This window comes from Arachis ipaensis, chromosome B02 (genome assembly GCF_000816755.2).
Source record: "Arachis ipaensis cultivar K30076 chromosome B02, Araip1.1, whole genome shotgun sequence".
Classification (NCBI taxonomy): domain Eukaryota; kingdom Viridiplantae; phylum Streptophyta; class Magnoliopsida; order Fabales; family Fabaceae; genus Arachis; species Arachis ipaensis.
The window spans coordinates 73,291,190-73,308,518 of record NC_029786.2 but is presented as its reverse complement, the minus strand read 5'-3'; the positions used below and the strand labels follow the sequence as shown (position 1 = coordinate 73,308,518).

Here is a 17,329-nt window from a genome sequence, read left to right as displayed (position 1 = left end):
CATAACCTGATACATATGTCAATTTCCAGGCATTTTTTTTTTTCGGTCAAGAAAAGAAACAGGCATTTGTTGACTAACTTATTCGGGGAACTCAGGCGGGCCTATGGCTTAAAAGCAAAATTATATGATCACGATTATTATGTCAATAATAATGACAACGACAATTATAACAGTGAATAGCATTTGACCGTTCCCGACATCCAAGGTTAAATTTAAAAATAACCATAAATAAATAAATACATAGCATACAAACTTTTCTTTTCTTTTCTTTTCTTTTCTTTTTCATGTGGAATTTAGCATAAAATGCAATATACACCCGCCTTTCTAACCAATAACGCCGCAGAAAAAAGAAATAATAAAAAAAAAAACAGAAAAGGGGTAAACGTGTTTAAAATTACAACCTTGACAAAATGAAAGAATTAGACCTGTTCACTTCTAGTGTCCTCGTTGCCTACAATACGTAAACATTGCAAGAGGCAGCAGCTATTCCCAAAGGGGGGAAAACTATAAACCACTCTCCATACAGTGTCAAATTATGCAAACTCTGGACACTAATTACAGCGAAGTCATCGTAGGCCAAAAGAACAAACGCTTATACATAGGAATCCCAGGAAAATCACACTATCCAACCGATTCATGATAACTGAGGAAACGTAGATGAGGGTGCAAATGAAGCAGATAAGTCAGCGACTCCTAGAACAATTCAAATTTCTTTTTTAACATGTCCTGCTTCCATCTTGGTAATTTATAGAATGCTTCCTTTTCCATTCCAAAAATACTGTTGAATTCTTCCTCTGACAGATAGGTCTGACCAACACCCAAGCACGGAATAAAGAAATATGTTAATACCACCATAAATCATGAAACAATCATACTATGCGTACACCAAAATCAACTACCAATATAGAATATACATTAAAATACAAAATATACGTTAAAAAAGAATTAAACTACATATGTATTTATACACATACATGGTAGCTGATTTGGTGGCTGAATTTTAGTGTACACCAAGCATCTTTTGTTATGAAATTAAAAAGAAAATCATATACCAGCCTTGAGGCTCTGAAATATTATAAATGAAAGATAGACCAACCTCTCTCCGTTTAAGATCGATTCCAGACACATTTTTAGATTTTAATTCATCATAACTGAATATCCTTCGAGAGCCTTGACTATTATCCCTATCCTCCACAATTTCTAGTTTTGGGCTATCAGAGACATGTTCCACAGTTTCCTTGGCTTCTGCAGCTTCTTCTGTTTCAGAAGACGCACTTTCACTTTTAGCTTCTACAAAAGGATCGCAAACTTTATCAAGCACACACAAATGATATATGAACAAAAGTCTATTCCTTTTTTGAAAAAACAAGCATTTGACTTTGAAGATACCATGTGAGCGAGATAAAAGGCTTATAGATTTTTATTAATTTTGAGGAAAAGGCTACGGAACTATAAAGTTGGTATGCCATTTCTTTTATTGCGTCTATAAATATTGCTAGGGTTTCAAAATTTTCCTAAATAAATTTTGAAGGTGTTCCAAAATTGCTTTGCAATGTGGAGATCTTGCACAGCCAAAATACTAACACATTTATCATAATTAGAATTGAACAAATAGGATTGATATTAAAAACTACAAAAAAGACAAAAGTAAGATGGTGTTGTGAGTGGAAACAGCAAATCAGTTGGGACAATCTGCGCAAAAATATAGATAACCAGTGGTAGTATATCCAGAGCAAAATATCACAGTTGGATAATGAGAGAACTATATTTCTTACCAGTAAAGCTAGTTTGTGTAACAGGACTACCGCCTGACACAGGAGAAACATCGGGGGATTTCTTTTCAGCAGTAAGAACTGATGAAAGAGCAGCTACTGCTGCTGCTCTTTGTGATCCCTGACCTTTTCCGGATGACCTGGGGCTATTAGCAGTCTTGGCTCCAGATGAACTAAATGCTGAGTTTAAGGCAGCTAAAGCTTCTGCTCTTTGTCTTGGTCCTCCTTGGCTTAATCCGTTCAATCTATCCTGGGCCTATGAGAATGCAAAAGATTAATTCGGCCAGGGTCAGTCATGCTTGAGTAAAGGATAACCAAAGGAAAAATGAAAAACAACAAAGAAGCAATATTGAAGCCGGTGAAAAAGAAGTTGAATAGAAGATCACAACTAATGGCCAGTTTCATTAGTATAATAGCTGTGAACCTTTTTTCTTCAATCTATTCAGAAAGGAAAAAGGTGTTTAAACTTCATGAGTAAATCTTACATTTACAGAATTGCAGGGAATGTTAAAGAATTAAGAATTTATGATGATAAAAATGAAGACTAATCCTCATTTACAATCATATTAGACTCTTAGTCCTAATTAAATGAAGAAAAAAATACTAAATATAGAGAAATATTAAAGGCAATACTATGAAATGTTCTAAAATACTCTTTACTATTTTCAGATATAATTAGGATATTGTATTCCCTGATTTCTGACACAGATGTAATTACTTCTTCTTGCAACTTTATTTTAGTGCACTTCTCAGTTTAAAGAATCTAAAACATGATATAATGATAGCCAACTATCATGTCATCTTCCCAGGCAATCTCCTGATTTTAAGATGATTGAAGGAACCATACCACATTGGATGCTTTCTCAGAAGATGAACTAAATGCCGAGTTTAAGGCAGCCAAAGCTTCTGCTCTTTGTCTGGGTCCCCCTTTACTTGACGACCCATTCGACTTTTCCTGTTACCGTTATGGATTTTAACCCACAACCAAAAAATAATTAAATACAGACTGCCTTTCTCATTGATCTTGGACACTCTCTTACATTTTACAATTCAAATCAAATTACACTCAAATAGTTCAGCTTCAAATAAAGTGTAGAAAATTGTAGAACATTGAGTGGCGTTTCCAAGTACAAAATATTACACATATGAAATGTGAGAAAAATCCAGTAAAAACTATTCCCATAATTCAAATAAATGGTCTTGGTCATGGTGAGTTTAGTTTGAATTGAGTGTCCTAAATGTCATGTTATTTGGTCAAAAAGAACTTTTAAGATATAATATTATTCAAAGACAAATGAATGGAAATCAAGAAGCATCAAATGAGTTAGAATCTTCATTTTTTGGATCTATTCAAGTAAAGAGATCGCTGATACTAGAATTTCTGTTTAGCTGCTTCGTTTGATGTAAATAGAAAACTGTAAATATATTTGGTAAACTAATTTATTTTGCCTCAATCATAAACAGCTTTTGCTAATAAAAAAGAACTATACCTCCACAGCATGGCCAATCCCGAAGAGTATCGACACCTTCTTCTGGAATGAGTTCCCATGAACCTACATGTCATTAGGAAAATAAATCATGAGTAAATTGACAATTAAATTACTTGCTTCCTCAGCATGTAAGCTGGAATGTCTTCAAGATGCTAACAATTGTTTTTGGTATGCTAAATGTCTTCCTCGCAAACCTAAGCACCTAACAGTCACCTCATCATTTTTCCAATTCATCCTCCTAAATTTTATGAAACTTATGTTTGGTGACAACACAAATGAATATATTAAACAAGCCACTTGAATTAAGGTCGTTCTCAACCACCAGACAAGAAAAATTTGTGACTTTAGGGCAGAATATAAAGAGAGAGAGAGGCTGAGAGCAATTTTTTTATTTTTCTTGTATGTTTCTGTTTTCTTCTAAGAGAAACTAGGATGAGAAATATCGATGTTCCATCACATACCATAGCTTTAGCATGATCCCATGAAAAGTATGTTGTGAAAAAGCAAGGTTCATTGCCTTCTGTTACTTTATACAGTGGTACATGTGGAGATAGTCCCTCTAAAGATGCAGCCATATTTATGTATTCCTGAGGCATAATTTCTAGTGTACATCAGTTATTTTAAGTAGTAAGAGATATTGGAACAAGAGCATGAAATTATTTAATATCCTCACCTGGCCAATTTCGAACACATTTTGCTTTTCTTTTGGGTCCACAGAATGACCAACCCAAAGAAACACTTCTGCATGAGTGTCAAGTATAAGGATGTCCTCTGTCAACAAATCATCTTGAGAGAAGTTGTAAACCTCCTCAACCTGCAGAGTAAAATGTAAAAGTAGACTTAGAAGAGATAAAGAACTATGAAAAGCTGCTACTGACAAACTTCCAGTCTTCCAGATAATGAGGAAATTTAAAATAGCAAAGCTGCAGTCACAAACTCACATGTAATTTCCCTGTATATCCAAAGAAAAAAAAAAACCTGGTCAGTATATTTTCAATTATTAGTGAATAGCTCTGTTATTAGTAGCATTTACATGAAAACAAATGCTACCATTTTTAAATGACAAAGTGAACAAATGTGGATCTCTGATAACATCGTTAGTGACTTTTTTGCCAGTGTAACTTTGTTTTCCTCCAAGGGCAAACCAGAAAGCAGAGCTTTCTGTTCCTTCTCTGGCATGCTTTAAAGCAACTCCTGGCTGAACATGGACAAGCAACACACTGACTAATAATTAATATGGCAATACATTATTGTTATTGTTAATATCCGTTTAAACTACAATCAAGTCCACTTGTGTAAATAAAAAATGTAAACATAAATAAATACAAACAGTCAAACAACTGCCATCGGGTTTAAACAGAAGGATACAGTCATCACAAGCAAGTTTGAATTATCTGATCTTGAAGTAATCAAGGCTATATAAGTAGAGGTGTTAAATAAAGAATAAAGAATATAGAAATGCAAGAGATTCATGAAGGTAAATATTTAATAGACACTACACTCAAAAAATTCAAATAGTTTGAAACTTGGTTGTTATAGATTTTCATGATAGTGATTGAATAGTTTAGTAGAAGATCCACAGAGGTAATAGACCTCACCCTTAAAAAATCAGCTACTTTTGATGCTAGCTGCTGCTGCTCAAAGGAACTCTGTGTTCCTTGCCAAACAAAAATTATAGAGCCAGATTGCAGGACAAAACATTCAGTAGAATTCAATGATGCTGGCACCTGAATAAATAAGAATAATTATGGTGGACTAGAAGAGAAAGGTAAGCCCTAGCAACATACTTTTGTAGAAAAATGTAACAGTTTAATGTGTACGCACAGCATCAACTTGAACTGCCTTATTGTTATGAACAGAAGTTCCAGAAATTCGAATAAGTGCAATACTTTCTGCCATGTATGTTTCGTCTGATATTTCTTTGTCTGATATTGAACTTTTGTATCGAGAGCTTAAGCCTCCCTAAAACAGGAGAGTTAGTTAAACCAGTTAGTGTCACAAAGTTAAAACATATTTGTAGCTTGAACACAACGAAACTTTGTGCATGATACCTTAAGGACCACCATAGGTTGGAAAAGAGCAATAAACTGTGGTGACTCTTTGCCTTCGTATAGACGACCCTGCAAGAATCACTACAATTATACACAATTCCTGAGCTATATCCTGCAGCTTGACAGTTTGAATACAATACCTGAACAGGTCTGCCCTTCAATGAGTTGAACATCGTATTGGCCAATCGAGTAGCCATTGTTTGATCCTCCTGAATAGAAAATTTGTTCCAGATTAAGGCAGTCAAAACAAACGTATTCCACTCCATAAAGAGGTGTATGAAGGGAAAGAATAATTTGAGAAGAAAGAGAAGGGGGATCATTGAGAGAAAATAGAGAGAACAATTAAAAAATATCTGGGGGACAAGGGATCCTCATTAACAAAGACAGGAAAATATATAACAAAATTTATTGGAAAACAATGGCATCGATATATTTGATATCCTTAAAAAGGCAGTTCTTCACAGCAATGAGAAGTCAGAACAACAACCAATCATGCCTTGTCACAGTGAAGTCAGCTATATAGATTAAATGGTGACAGGTGACATAAACCATGTCTATCGTCAAATCACTAAAATCCAAATACTTTTTAATGGGTTCTTCTCTACTTTTCGTAATCTCTCTGTACATTTAGGTATTGAGCAATCATCTATGCAATTTACTCTCTTTACTGGGCTTTTTTTTTTCTATTATTTTTCCTAAAGGTCTTCTCCATACATGACTAAACCAAAGGTTAGTTTCTACTATAGGTACAACCTAAACTTCTGCTTTCATTCAAATGTTGAAACAAGCTTGTTTATTCCTCTCAAAGAATCCAACTTGTTTAAGAATCAAATTTTTTCATAAGTGATTCATTGAAGGGCAGACCTGTTCAGGTATTGTATTCATACTGTCAAGCTAGGGGATATAGCTCAGTAATACATTTCGGACACGACACTCATCGATACTTGTCCGACACGCATGTTTACTGTGTCCAACTGTGTTTTAATAAAAAATAAAAAATTCTTCTCCGGACACGCTTTGACACACCTAAATACCATCACATATCAGCGTGTTCAGCCTTATTCTTAATGTATTCTTGAAATGAGTTTAGAAATAATATATATTATTATTTATTAAAACAAAAGATATTTTAAATACTTTATATAATTAAAAGAAGACATTAAAAATTATTTTAATATCAATAAAATATCAAAATATCATTATAATTTATCTATATCTTAAATGATTTTAAAATGTGTATCCGTGTGTCTACTATCATGTCCCGTGTCTGTGTCTGTGCAACATAGTTTATAAACATAGATCCGTAGCTTGACAATGAATTCAAGCACTATAAAAGCAAAAATAAATGTTATATAAATCAACACAAAGCATAGTTTGATCACATCTATTTAGAGTATATTTGCACCATTAGATAAAACTAAGAGCATTGTAGTCTAATAGATTTGTTCTAGATTCAATGTCAAAGATAAACACATTACATTCTCACAACATATGTTGAACTCAAATCAAAAGGACTTACCTTAATGCTGTTTTTGCCAAACCAGCAGCACAAAAAGTAGTCTTCCTTCCTCTCACCAGAGTGGTATGTGTACAGTACAATGTAGCAATCTCCACTATAGAATTTACCAATATCCTCCTTTGGCAACGGGGTCTTAGCATTCCCATCAATTCGCCATACCTGGAAAATTATAGCAGGATGACAGGTCACAATTTAGTTACCAAACCAACATTACACACACACACAGAGAGAGAGAGAGAGAGAGAGAGAGAGAGAGAGAGAGAATTTGAGAATTTTCTGATTATGATTAATTGAATCATAGCTGCACAGTTTTCAGCTTATATGCAAGTTACAGAACTATCCATAGCAAGCATTGGCGATTACACCACCTCAGCTCCACTCCACTTGAATTTAGAGTAACTACAGTTGCTCCAAACTTACTCTATCAGGAAAATTAAAAACTCACCTCCAACTTTCCACCTCCTTCGAGCAAAGGTGGAATTTCCTCATTTACTGGGGTGCTACTTTTTGCCATTCCTTTGACACCTATGCCTTGTTGTTTGAGCAAAGCTGACAGTACATAGAACACCAACTTGTCAATATGACTAGCTAGACATAGTAACAAGACAAGGTACAAGAAAGAATAAATAATGTTCACCTGCAACCTTGCCTCTTCCTTCTTCAGTACCAGCAGTAGCAGATGCTGACGGCCAAGAATCAAAGTTGGACTTAAATGAATGTGTTTCATAACCTTGAATAACCCTGGTTATCCTTGTAGATTTTGGCCTATTTTGGCTTGCAACAAACTCCTGGGGACACACAGCAGTGAAGTAATGAATCCAGTTCTAATTCACGCCTGAAAGACTAGATCTTATGTGGAAAATGGACATTACCTCAGCTGTTTGGCAAGCTGCTTTTCGTTCATCAACTTGTGTTACCCGACCAACCCAGACAAATACCTCAGCACCACAGTCCAGTAAATAACATTTGTTATTCTCCAGCAGTGATTTAGAAAGTTCACCGTCAACAGCCTTGGCCTCACCATCAATGATACTACAACGACATAACATATGGAGGTGATTTTCTATTTAATATCAAAATGAAGCAATTCCAACTATCATACCAACTATTTTGTGCTTAACAACACATGATCCCATCATCATATCCTCCTAGTTAGGAAACAGAGAACCGGAGTGAATACAACAATTGTTTTGGATGGGGAAGGGGAAAAAAAAGATAGATGGCAACAAGCACCAAAGACAAGACATCTTTATGCTTCAGATATTAGCCTATGATTTTATGTCACTTAAAACACTCACTAATGATGACCACAAAATACATAAATGCATGTCTCTTGCACAACTATATGCTACCAAAAATGGTATTCCACATGTAAAGATTTATACACATTCTATAAAGAAAAGGGATTTGGCAGCAACAACCATTTGTTCTTAAAGGGATGACGCCGTGCCTTCCTAAAATGACAAATTTTTCAATAAATATGGTGGGGACTAGCATGAGGTTCAGGAGTTGGGAGAAGGACAAAGACATACCTATAAAGTTGAGCAGGAATTGTCTCCGGAATGAGATCATCGTCACTGATTACTTTCTTTCCAATGGGAGCAAAACCACCAAAAAGAACCCAAAATTCACCTGAATCTGACTCGGTATCTAACTTGCCGTCATCTACAGGAGAGAGAGAGATCTCATATAGGTATGAACAAAAAAGTATCTTAAGAACACATTTAGAATTATATAACAGGATTTTTGACAATTGATAAATTTTCATTACCAACAATTGCCACATCACATTTCCCTTCATGATATTTTTCCTTCAAGAACTGTATAACTTCCAAGGCCTTTGCTCTTTCCTGAATGTTAGAATTTGCACCATTGAATTGATAAATCTTATTCTGACTGTCAAGGATGAACACATCATCATGATTCAATGATGACCTGGCAAAAGGCACCTGCCAAAAGAACAAATAAATAACATTTCCACCAAAGAAAACGACATTCATAAGTATAGAACACTATACCTGTCTTAATCTGACAACTCTTTTCCCTCTGCATATATACAAGCGCGTTTCAAACTTCTCTTCTTCTGGTGTTTTAAACCCAGATGCAACACCCCCTTCCAATGGTATTATACATGGCTTGAAATATGACAAGAACTTGTCAGATTCATGTCCTTGGACTTCCCTGTGCTGCACTGCTCGTCCTCCAAGAGCAGCATCAAGTTCAACAGCTTTAATGGCTGCTGTTCCAGCCTCATCCTACATGAAACGTCACATGTCAGAAAAGATTATTATTAATAAAAAAAATAAATAATAAAAGATTTCATGAATTCCCAAACAACTATGAATTATTGAATACCAGGCTCCTCCAAACAATAGATATTGAACTCATCCAAAATTCAAAATTGTGTAAGAGGAATAAAATAAAATAAATTAAATGAAACATAAAGCAACCTTTAGAAAGTTCATCGTTTAGAATTTCTAAGTAGTTACTTTTAATTTTATGTGGAAAGGAAACAAAACTAATATAAGATGAATGACACAAAAAAAACAAGATCAAGATCAACGATGACATACAACATTCAAAAGCTTGTCACCTTCACTTTAGAATGAAAATAATGCAAGATGGATGAAGATTGAAGAAAGAACTTAAGATCCTAGGTCATGATCAAGGACAGTAAATGTTCAAGCTTACCTGACTAGTATCCTTTCCAAGCCAGAAGTGTAAATCATAATAATAATTGCCTCCTTTTCCTTGCGTTGTCTGCAATACACATGATTGTAAAACCAAATCTTTTAACAAAATAGAAATAGCCGTACCTTCCATCAAATAATATAAATTAAGGCATTAAGCTAAAGGTTCTGAAGCTATATTTTCACAAAAATATGAACTGTGTCCAAAGCTTTCCCTGTTTATTATTTTGCAAACTGTGCTTTTCAGCCCATAACTGTACGTTTAAACCCGTCAGTTCATCACACTTTTGACCATCCTGAATAGAAGTATCATTTACCTACCTTTCTCTTCTGTGCCAGATTTTGAATCATAACATGCAAATGCTTATCATAATTTCTTTTACCAACTCAGTAACTTTTTTTTTTAGGGTGGGTGGTGGGTGCATACTTTGCAGAGTATTCAGCCTCTAGTATCATAATGTAGCCACATATGGAAATCACAAACATGTAAATGAATCCAAGCTAATATTGGTTCTAGGTCACACCTGCAAAATAATGTAAGAATCCCCCATGTAGAATTTCCCATATTCAGATTTGGGCAACGCAACTGGCTGAAAATTCTCAATCCTCCAAATCTCGGTCCCTCTACAACAAGTTAAGTTCAAAACTTCTCAAAGTATATAGCAACTTCAATGTACAACAATATCACATAATCCATGATCATACCTACATATTAATTACATATGTTTGATGATTTTCTACCAAGTATATTTTTGTTTTACTTCTCACCTTTAAATACTTACATTTTTTGGGTACACACTTTTCACCTTTAACTTTATTCATCTACAAATTTAACAATACGAAATTGTAGCTTCCAGAACTTATTTGTCATAAATCACTCTTTATTCAAAGGATACACTCTTTGACCCACTCCTTGGAATGCAGGATCCAAAACTTTTGTAGAGCTAGACATGGTTATAAGTTCCTTCTATAACATTCGTCTTTTTCAGCAAACCCGGTGTCAGTATTTAACTGCAAAGGTAAATTTACAAGTAAAGTAACATAGTTAAAGTTCATAATTGTGGAAAATAGCAGCAGCAACAAGCTTTCACTTTCCACAGCCAGAATATCTTTATATTTATCATTGACATTGTAGGTATACATCTTTGCTATAAATTTACTTATAATTTCATAAGTAACATTATATATGAACAATCATGAGAAGCAAAGCATCTGATACCTTTTCTGGGATAGAAAACAAACATTGGGTTAACAACATAGGAAAAATGGCTAAATCAAGGACTGGAGAACAATTTAGGTCCAATGAAATGGGTAACAACATTACAAAAATAATGTTTTTCTTCAAAAGGGAAACAAATAAAGAAAAAAAAAGGGTGCACATGGGAGGAGGGGGTGGAACCCGCTGCACAAGCATCTTGCGTTAAAGGCCACACCCAAAGAGACACATGTAGGCCGCCTAACCTGACACCTTGCGTCAGCGGCTGATAAAGAAAAAGAAAATTTTACATATCAAGAAAAATAACCATTTTTCCGTTATGTTATTTTAAATAATGAATTTTTATGTTTCATGAGAATGAAGTAGTAGATAAAACTATAACTAGAGAACATCTGTAACATTAGTAGGAACAGACAATAGAAGTATAGGTAATTAACTAATTATGGCCATATGTGTTTAAGAATATCCATAGGCCATGTCAATGTATGTTGTTGGCAACTAAGGGTGCGAGTGGTTTGCGTTTTCATTTTCTGTTTTCATTTTTAATTTTCTCTGTTTTTTGGATTTTGTGAAGGAAAAAGTGAAACAGTGAAAACAATAAAATCCTGTTTTCTATTTTCACCTCCTGTTTTCACTTTTTCCTTCACAAAATCCAGAAAACAAAAAACACTGAAAATGAAAACAAAAAATGAAAACGCAAACCAAACGGCAAACGCACCCTAAAATTCCAAAAATAAGAGTATTTTTCAAGAGATTTTAATTAGCTGCAATGAGATAAAATCATTAACAGCTTCAACTAAGAGGATCAGTATTCAAACATTTCTGATAGTAACCAAAAATAATGTGTAAACCAATTAAGTTACTTTCCTAAACCTTTCCAGTTTTACAAGCAAAATAAGAATTTTGTTTGTGACACAATTTAACACTGGCTGTCGCTCATCCTCCCGTTCCTGCCACAACTGTAGGATACTAGTTTCTAAAGTTGAATTATTCAATCCAACCAGTTCCTTTGAATTCCAGTCAACCAAGTATTTTTTAGGACAAAAGTTGGACACTTTGGCCATTCAATGGAGACTCTAGCAATTGCACTGATAATATTGTTGTCTCATTTCTCTCATTTCAGTTTTTCATGTTACCTTATTTCCCAATTGTCTTTCATAAAAAGGTTTAGCCTAAAGCTATATTAAATACTAAGAGACAACTTCTTTCAGTTGTCTAAAGTTATTTGCAAGATAGCAACAAGTGAAAACATCAGATTGGTATGTCTAAATCACACATCCATGTTGAGACAGTTGCCAGCTCAATATTTCATCAGGAGAAGATTGTGAAAATTTACACTCTCTAAAGTGCTACTCTTTTTTTTTTTTCTTGACTCCTTATTCCTCATCAACTTCAATCCAGATTAAAAAAAAAATCATATAATCATCAATATTTGGCACTCAAGTGGCAATAGTTACATTTTCCCTCTTCGTCCTTACCTCCCTCTCTCTCATGCCACATATTCCCGAGAATACCTCAAATTTGTTGCTCAAATGGAGATTACTTCTTCGCCCAATGAACCAAACATCAACAAGTTACCTGAACAACCTATCTCTACCATGTTCGAAGCTCCCCGTTTCTATAATCAGGTAGATACTCTAAGCTGAGAGCACCATTACGAGCTTAAAATGATCAAAAAATATTCCTCCTCTTTTGCTTGCTCCACCACAAAACATGTCTCAAATCCAAGTCATTAATAAACAAAGGTAAATAGTAGGGTAAAGCATACCATATTTTCAAAATCCAACATGCTATCTAAGATTATAGCTAATTAGCTATGCACTCAAAGGCAGAAAAACATGGAATAATAAGCAATAACTGATCGAAACTAAGAATCAAATATAAAATAAAAATCCAAATATTTAAAACTACAATTAAGATCTATCTCCTGTCCTAATGCTCATTCGGCCATTGCTCTCTCAAATTAAAAACAAAAAGTCAAAACTTCGAAATTATTCGAAACTTTTAAAACAAAAAGCCAAAAACGAAGCAACAAACAAACAAAAACAAAATTGCGAATTGCAAGAAAAGCATGAACATCGAAAATTCCGATCCCGAAAATCAGCCAAAAGGCATAAAGGTAACATGAACATCACAGGAAAAGATAAAAAACCATGGAAGTGGATAGAATCAGAAAACAACGAAGAACAAAGGAAAAGCAAGAGATCGTGGTGAAATTGAGCAGAGTAATGATTGAAATTGACGAATACCTGAGATCGAAGCGGTGATTATGGGGTTTGAAAAAAAAAGGAGAAGGAGAAGAAGATAGCTTGAAAAGGAAAGTGAATAATTGCGTGCCTTCTTTTCTCTCTCTAACTTTTGAGCCTTTTGAGATCTGCAATTCAGAGCGAGAGAGAATGTGTATGTGTGTTGCAGAGAAAAAGAGGGTAATCTATGAATGGATGAATTATTATTATGGCGAACGATGATGATGAATGACAAGGGTGGTGAAATGAATCAGAACGTGGAACAAAGATTATAAATAAATTAATAAAAGAAATAAAAACTAAAATAATATATATATAAGTGACCGAAAGAGAGAATGAGAAAAAGGAGTGTAATGTTTTTATGTCAAACTAAATGGATAAAAGTTCACACCAAAGATTTTTCAGATTATAAAATATATATGAGGTAATCAAAATTTTAATATAAACACTAAAAATAATTGATAAAGGACAAAATTAATCTGCCATTAAAAAAGCACCATTTTTATTAAGTTGAGTGTAGGGGTGGAAAAAGGCCAGGCGGCCTGCCAGGGCCTGCAGCCTGGCCTGTGTTTGGCCTGGCCTGGCCTGGCCTGTTATAAAATAGGTACAGGCCCAGGCTCTTTTAAAAGCCTTAATACATTAATAGGCTAGGCCCAGGCTCACTAATTAGTCTTATAGGCCTGTCAGGCCTGCTTGGGCCTGTTAAAATATAATTAAATATATAAATAATTATTTATTATTAATAAAATTATGAGATATTTTAAATTTATTATATTTTATTATAAATATTTTTATATATTTTAAATATGTTAAAAGTTTAAAATTTTTTACAAATATTAAATATATGACATATTACATATAACTATTTTTATTAAAAAATAATTTTTTTAAATAATATTTTTATTTTTGTAAAAAAAAAATTAGCAGGCCTTTTAACAGGCTTCAGGCCAGGCCAGGCTGAATAATAGGTCAGGCCTAATACTTTATAAAGAGCCTATAACAGGCTGCAGGCCAGGCTCAGGCCAATCAACTGTATGACAGGCCAGGCCTGTTAAGAGCAAAGCCTGGCCTGGCCTGGCCTGTTTCCACCCCTAGTTGAGTGTATACATGGCTAATAAAACGGTAACTTAACATTTTTTATCATTGTTTAGAATATGATAAAAAAAATAACAAATTTTCTAATTTAAAAATAAAAAAATTATTATTAAAGGGTAGAGTATCTTTATTATGTCCTAATCCTAATTTTATAATATTCTTCAGAAGTATCAACAAGAATAAGAGATTACAGTCATAAAGTTTAAAGATTGGAAGAGAGTACCTTCAACTTCAAGAGAGAATAGCTTAAGTGACACTGGCAGATCATTCACCATTGGTGTGCGTGTACGCAAAATCCACACTATTTCGTACATCAGCAGTACCAGCAAGTGCACTGGGTCGTCCAAGTAATACCTGAGCGAGTCAGGGTCAATCCCACGAGAATTGTGGCTTGAAGCAAGCTATGGTTGTCTCGCATGTCTTAGTCAGGCGGAATCAAAAGAAGTTAACTAATAGGAATTATATGCTGGGAATAGAGTTGAAAGTCCGAGTTACTTTGTCTTTCTGAAGTAACTCTAGTAGTACTGTCTTCCTTGGTTGTGAATGATCTTCTTCTATGGCAGGCTGTAAGTGATCAAAGCCATTGGCCGTGGTCATTGATCTCCTCTGCTACAGAATGAACATGCCCGTGGCCATTGGCCGTGGTTACTCAATCTGACGAAGGGTGAAGCGCATAGCAGTCCATTCTCGTGGTGATCCTACTCAAAACGCCACAAACAAGGTCGAATATTCCGGATCAGAGAACAATGCTTCTTTGGATTCTAGACTATACCACGGAGACCCTAATCTCCCCGGAGATCAGCTGAACTGGTGTCTCGAGAAGTCCCCAACGAAATCATGAATTAACAATCTGAGAGATGTATAAACATAGGTGTTGGCTCGTGCTTTTCTTCCAAGTACTCACACGAACACAAGTAAACACAGGTGTTTGTCAGGCACGTTCGTCTTAATGTGATGAACAGAGCTAATTTGTCAGATCATCCTGCTCACCATGATGAAGATCGGAATATACATCTTAGAGATAGATCAAACACGGATCGAAGAAGAAACAATAGTACTTTTATTAATTCATGGGACTCAGCAGGGCTCCTCCCCTCAACCTAGGAGGTTTAGAAACTCATACTGAAAGTAAAAAACACAAAGTAAAAATGAAAATAGGGCTGAATGGTGTATGACGTGAAAATCATGTAAAGTACACTTTAAATACTAAACAGATGACTAGTAAGGATAAAACAGTCTATTTAGTGCTAAAATCTACTTCTGGGGCCCACTTGGTGAGTGTTTGGGCTGAACTTTGATGAGATCGACGTTCTATGGGGTCTCTTGGGCGTGGAACGCCAGCTAAGGGTTCCTCTTTGGGCCTTTGGACGCTTGACTCTACTCTTTGGGCGCTGGACACCTGGAAGGGGGTAGGAGGCTGGCGTTGGACGCCAGTTTTGGGCCTTCTAATCCGAAGCAAAGTATAAACTATTATATATTGATGGAAAGATCTAGAAGTCAGATTTTCATAGACGTTGAGAGCGCTTCATTTGGACTTCTGTAGCGAAGCTAGCATTAGACGCCACTTTTGGGCCTTCAAATCACAAGCAAAGTAAGGACTATTATATATTTCTGGAAAGCTCTAGAAGTCAGTTCTCTATAGCTATTGAGAGCACTCCATTTAGATCTCTCTAGCTCCAGAAAAGATCTTCCGAATGCATGCAGGTCAGATCTGGACAGCATCTGCAGTGCTTTCTCTATCTCTGAATCAGACTTCTGCTCCAGCTCCTCAATTTCAACCAGAAAATACCTGAAATTGCCCAAAAATACAAAACCTCGTAGTAGAATCCAAAAATGTGAATTTAACACTAAAACCTATAAAAACTCAGTAAAAACTAAACAAAAATTACTAAAAACTATATGAAAATAATGTCAAAAAGCGTATAAAATATCCGCTCATCACAACACCAAACTTAAACTGTTGCTTGTCCCCAAGCAACTAAAAGCACAGTAGGATAAAAAGAAAATTAAGATAAAATAAATTTCTAAGTTTCAAATGAAGCTTAGTTACAATCAGATGAGCGGGACTTAGTAGCTTTTTGCTTCGGAATAGTTTTGGCATCTCACTATCCATTGAAACTCAGTGATGTTGGCATCCTTAGAAACTTAGAATCCAGATGATATTATTGACTCTCTTAGTTAAGCTTATTTTGATTCTTGAACACATCTTTTTAGAGTCTTGATCGTGACCCTAAGCATCTTGTTTTCCAATAGGGATTAGTACTTTTTTCGTCCCCAAGATCTGGAGTCAAAATCAAAATCGTCCCCGGCCTTTTTTTCTTATTAAAATCATCCTCAACGTTACAAAACGTTATAAAATCGTTCTTTTCTATTTTTTTGGACCAAATTACCCTTAATTATTAATAAAAATAATATTAAAAAAAATCAAAAGCTGCAAAACACAACCGCCCCTGCGTCCAACCCGCCGCCGCCCCTGCCTCCAAAACTCTCCACTTGTTCCACCTTCGACTCTTGGATCAGTTTCTTCCAAAGACGTTGTCATCTCCAACAACCCTTCCATCTCCGCGCATCTATAGCTTCCAACAAAGCTCATCCACCACCACGACGCCCACAAAGTCCCCATCTTGGTGTACTTCCACGATGGAGGCTTCTTCTTTGAATCTGCCTTCAACGAGCGCCACCACAACTACTTCAACTTGTTCCTCTCCAAAGCCGAAGCAGACATCTTAGTTGTCTCTGTTGACTATAGGCTGGCACTGGAGATCCCTCTCCCTGCAGCATATCACGATTGCTGGCAAGCACCCAAATGGGTGGCTTCCAATGACTCTGATCCATGGATCCTCAACCATGGCGATTTCCAGAGAGTGTTCCTCAGTGGCGACAGCGCCTATGCTAACCTTGTTCACAACGTTGCTTTGCGTGCAGGTGCTGAGGCTCTACCTAACGCAGTCAAATTGTTGGGTGCTTTTCTCTCTCAGCCATACATCTTGAGCACAAAACCCATCGGATCTGAAGTCGTGGAAGGGCACGAGGAGAGTCCACCGTATGTGGTGTGGGGTTTGATGTATCCGAATGCGCCCGGCGGGGTGGATAACCCACTGATCAATCCCTTTGCCCCTGAGGCTCCCAGCTTGGCTACTCTCGGGTGCTCCAAGATCATAGTTTGCGTTGCTGAAAAGGATTCAATAAGGGACAGAGGAGTTTGGTACTATCAAGCTGTTAAGAACAGTGGGTGGCATGTGGGTGGGGG

The 17,329-nt window shown here is 35.7% G+C and overlaps 1 protein-coding gene and 1 pseudogene across 8 annotated transcripts; one reads left to right on the top strand and one right to left on the bottom strand.

Moving 5' to 3' along the window:
* On the bottom strand, window positions 346–13,254 carry LOC107625425 (villin-2). Of its 8 annotated transcripts, XM_016328054.2 has the most exons (25): window positions 12,988–13,252; window positions 10,902–11,003; window positions 10,419–10,533; window positions 10,047–10,146; window positions 9,524–9,592; window positions 8,851–9,087; window positions 8,604–8,781; window positions 8,365–8,497; window positions 7,705–7,864; window positions 7,470–7,620; window positions 7,278–7,381; window positions 6,833–6,991; window positions 5,454–5,522; window positions 5,314–5,382; window positions 5,087–5,224; window positions 4,861–4,989; window positions 4,313–4,460; window positions 4,204–4,214; window positions 3,936–4,076; window positions 3,724–3,849; window positions 3,263–3,325; window positions 2,620–2,727; window positions 1,776–2,028; window positions 1,097–1,290; window positions 346–807 (listed from the first exon to the last, which is right to left on the bottom strand). In XM_016328054.2, exons 3-25 carry the CDS (start codon window positions 10,472–10,474, stop codon window positions 694–696), a joined length of 2,910 nt encoding a protein of 969 aa, XP_016183540.1. In that variant the 5' UTR covers window positions 10,475–10,533; window positions 10,902–11,003; window positions 12,988–13,252; the 3' UTR covers window positions 346–693. The 8 variants fall into 8 exon arrangements, with proteins under 8 accessions (XP_016183540.1, XP_016183542.1, XP_016183539.1 ...); XM_016328056.2 differs by lacking the exon at window positions 10,902–11,003 and having other exon boundaries at window positions 1,097–1,257; window positions 12,988–13,253; XM_016328053.2 differs by lacking the exon at window positions 10,902–11,003 and having other exon boundaries at window positions 12,988–13,251.
* Window positions 12,271–17,329, top strand: part of LOC107627348 — a 5,148-nt pseudogene continuing 89 nt past the window's right edge.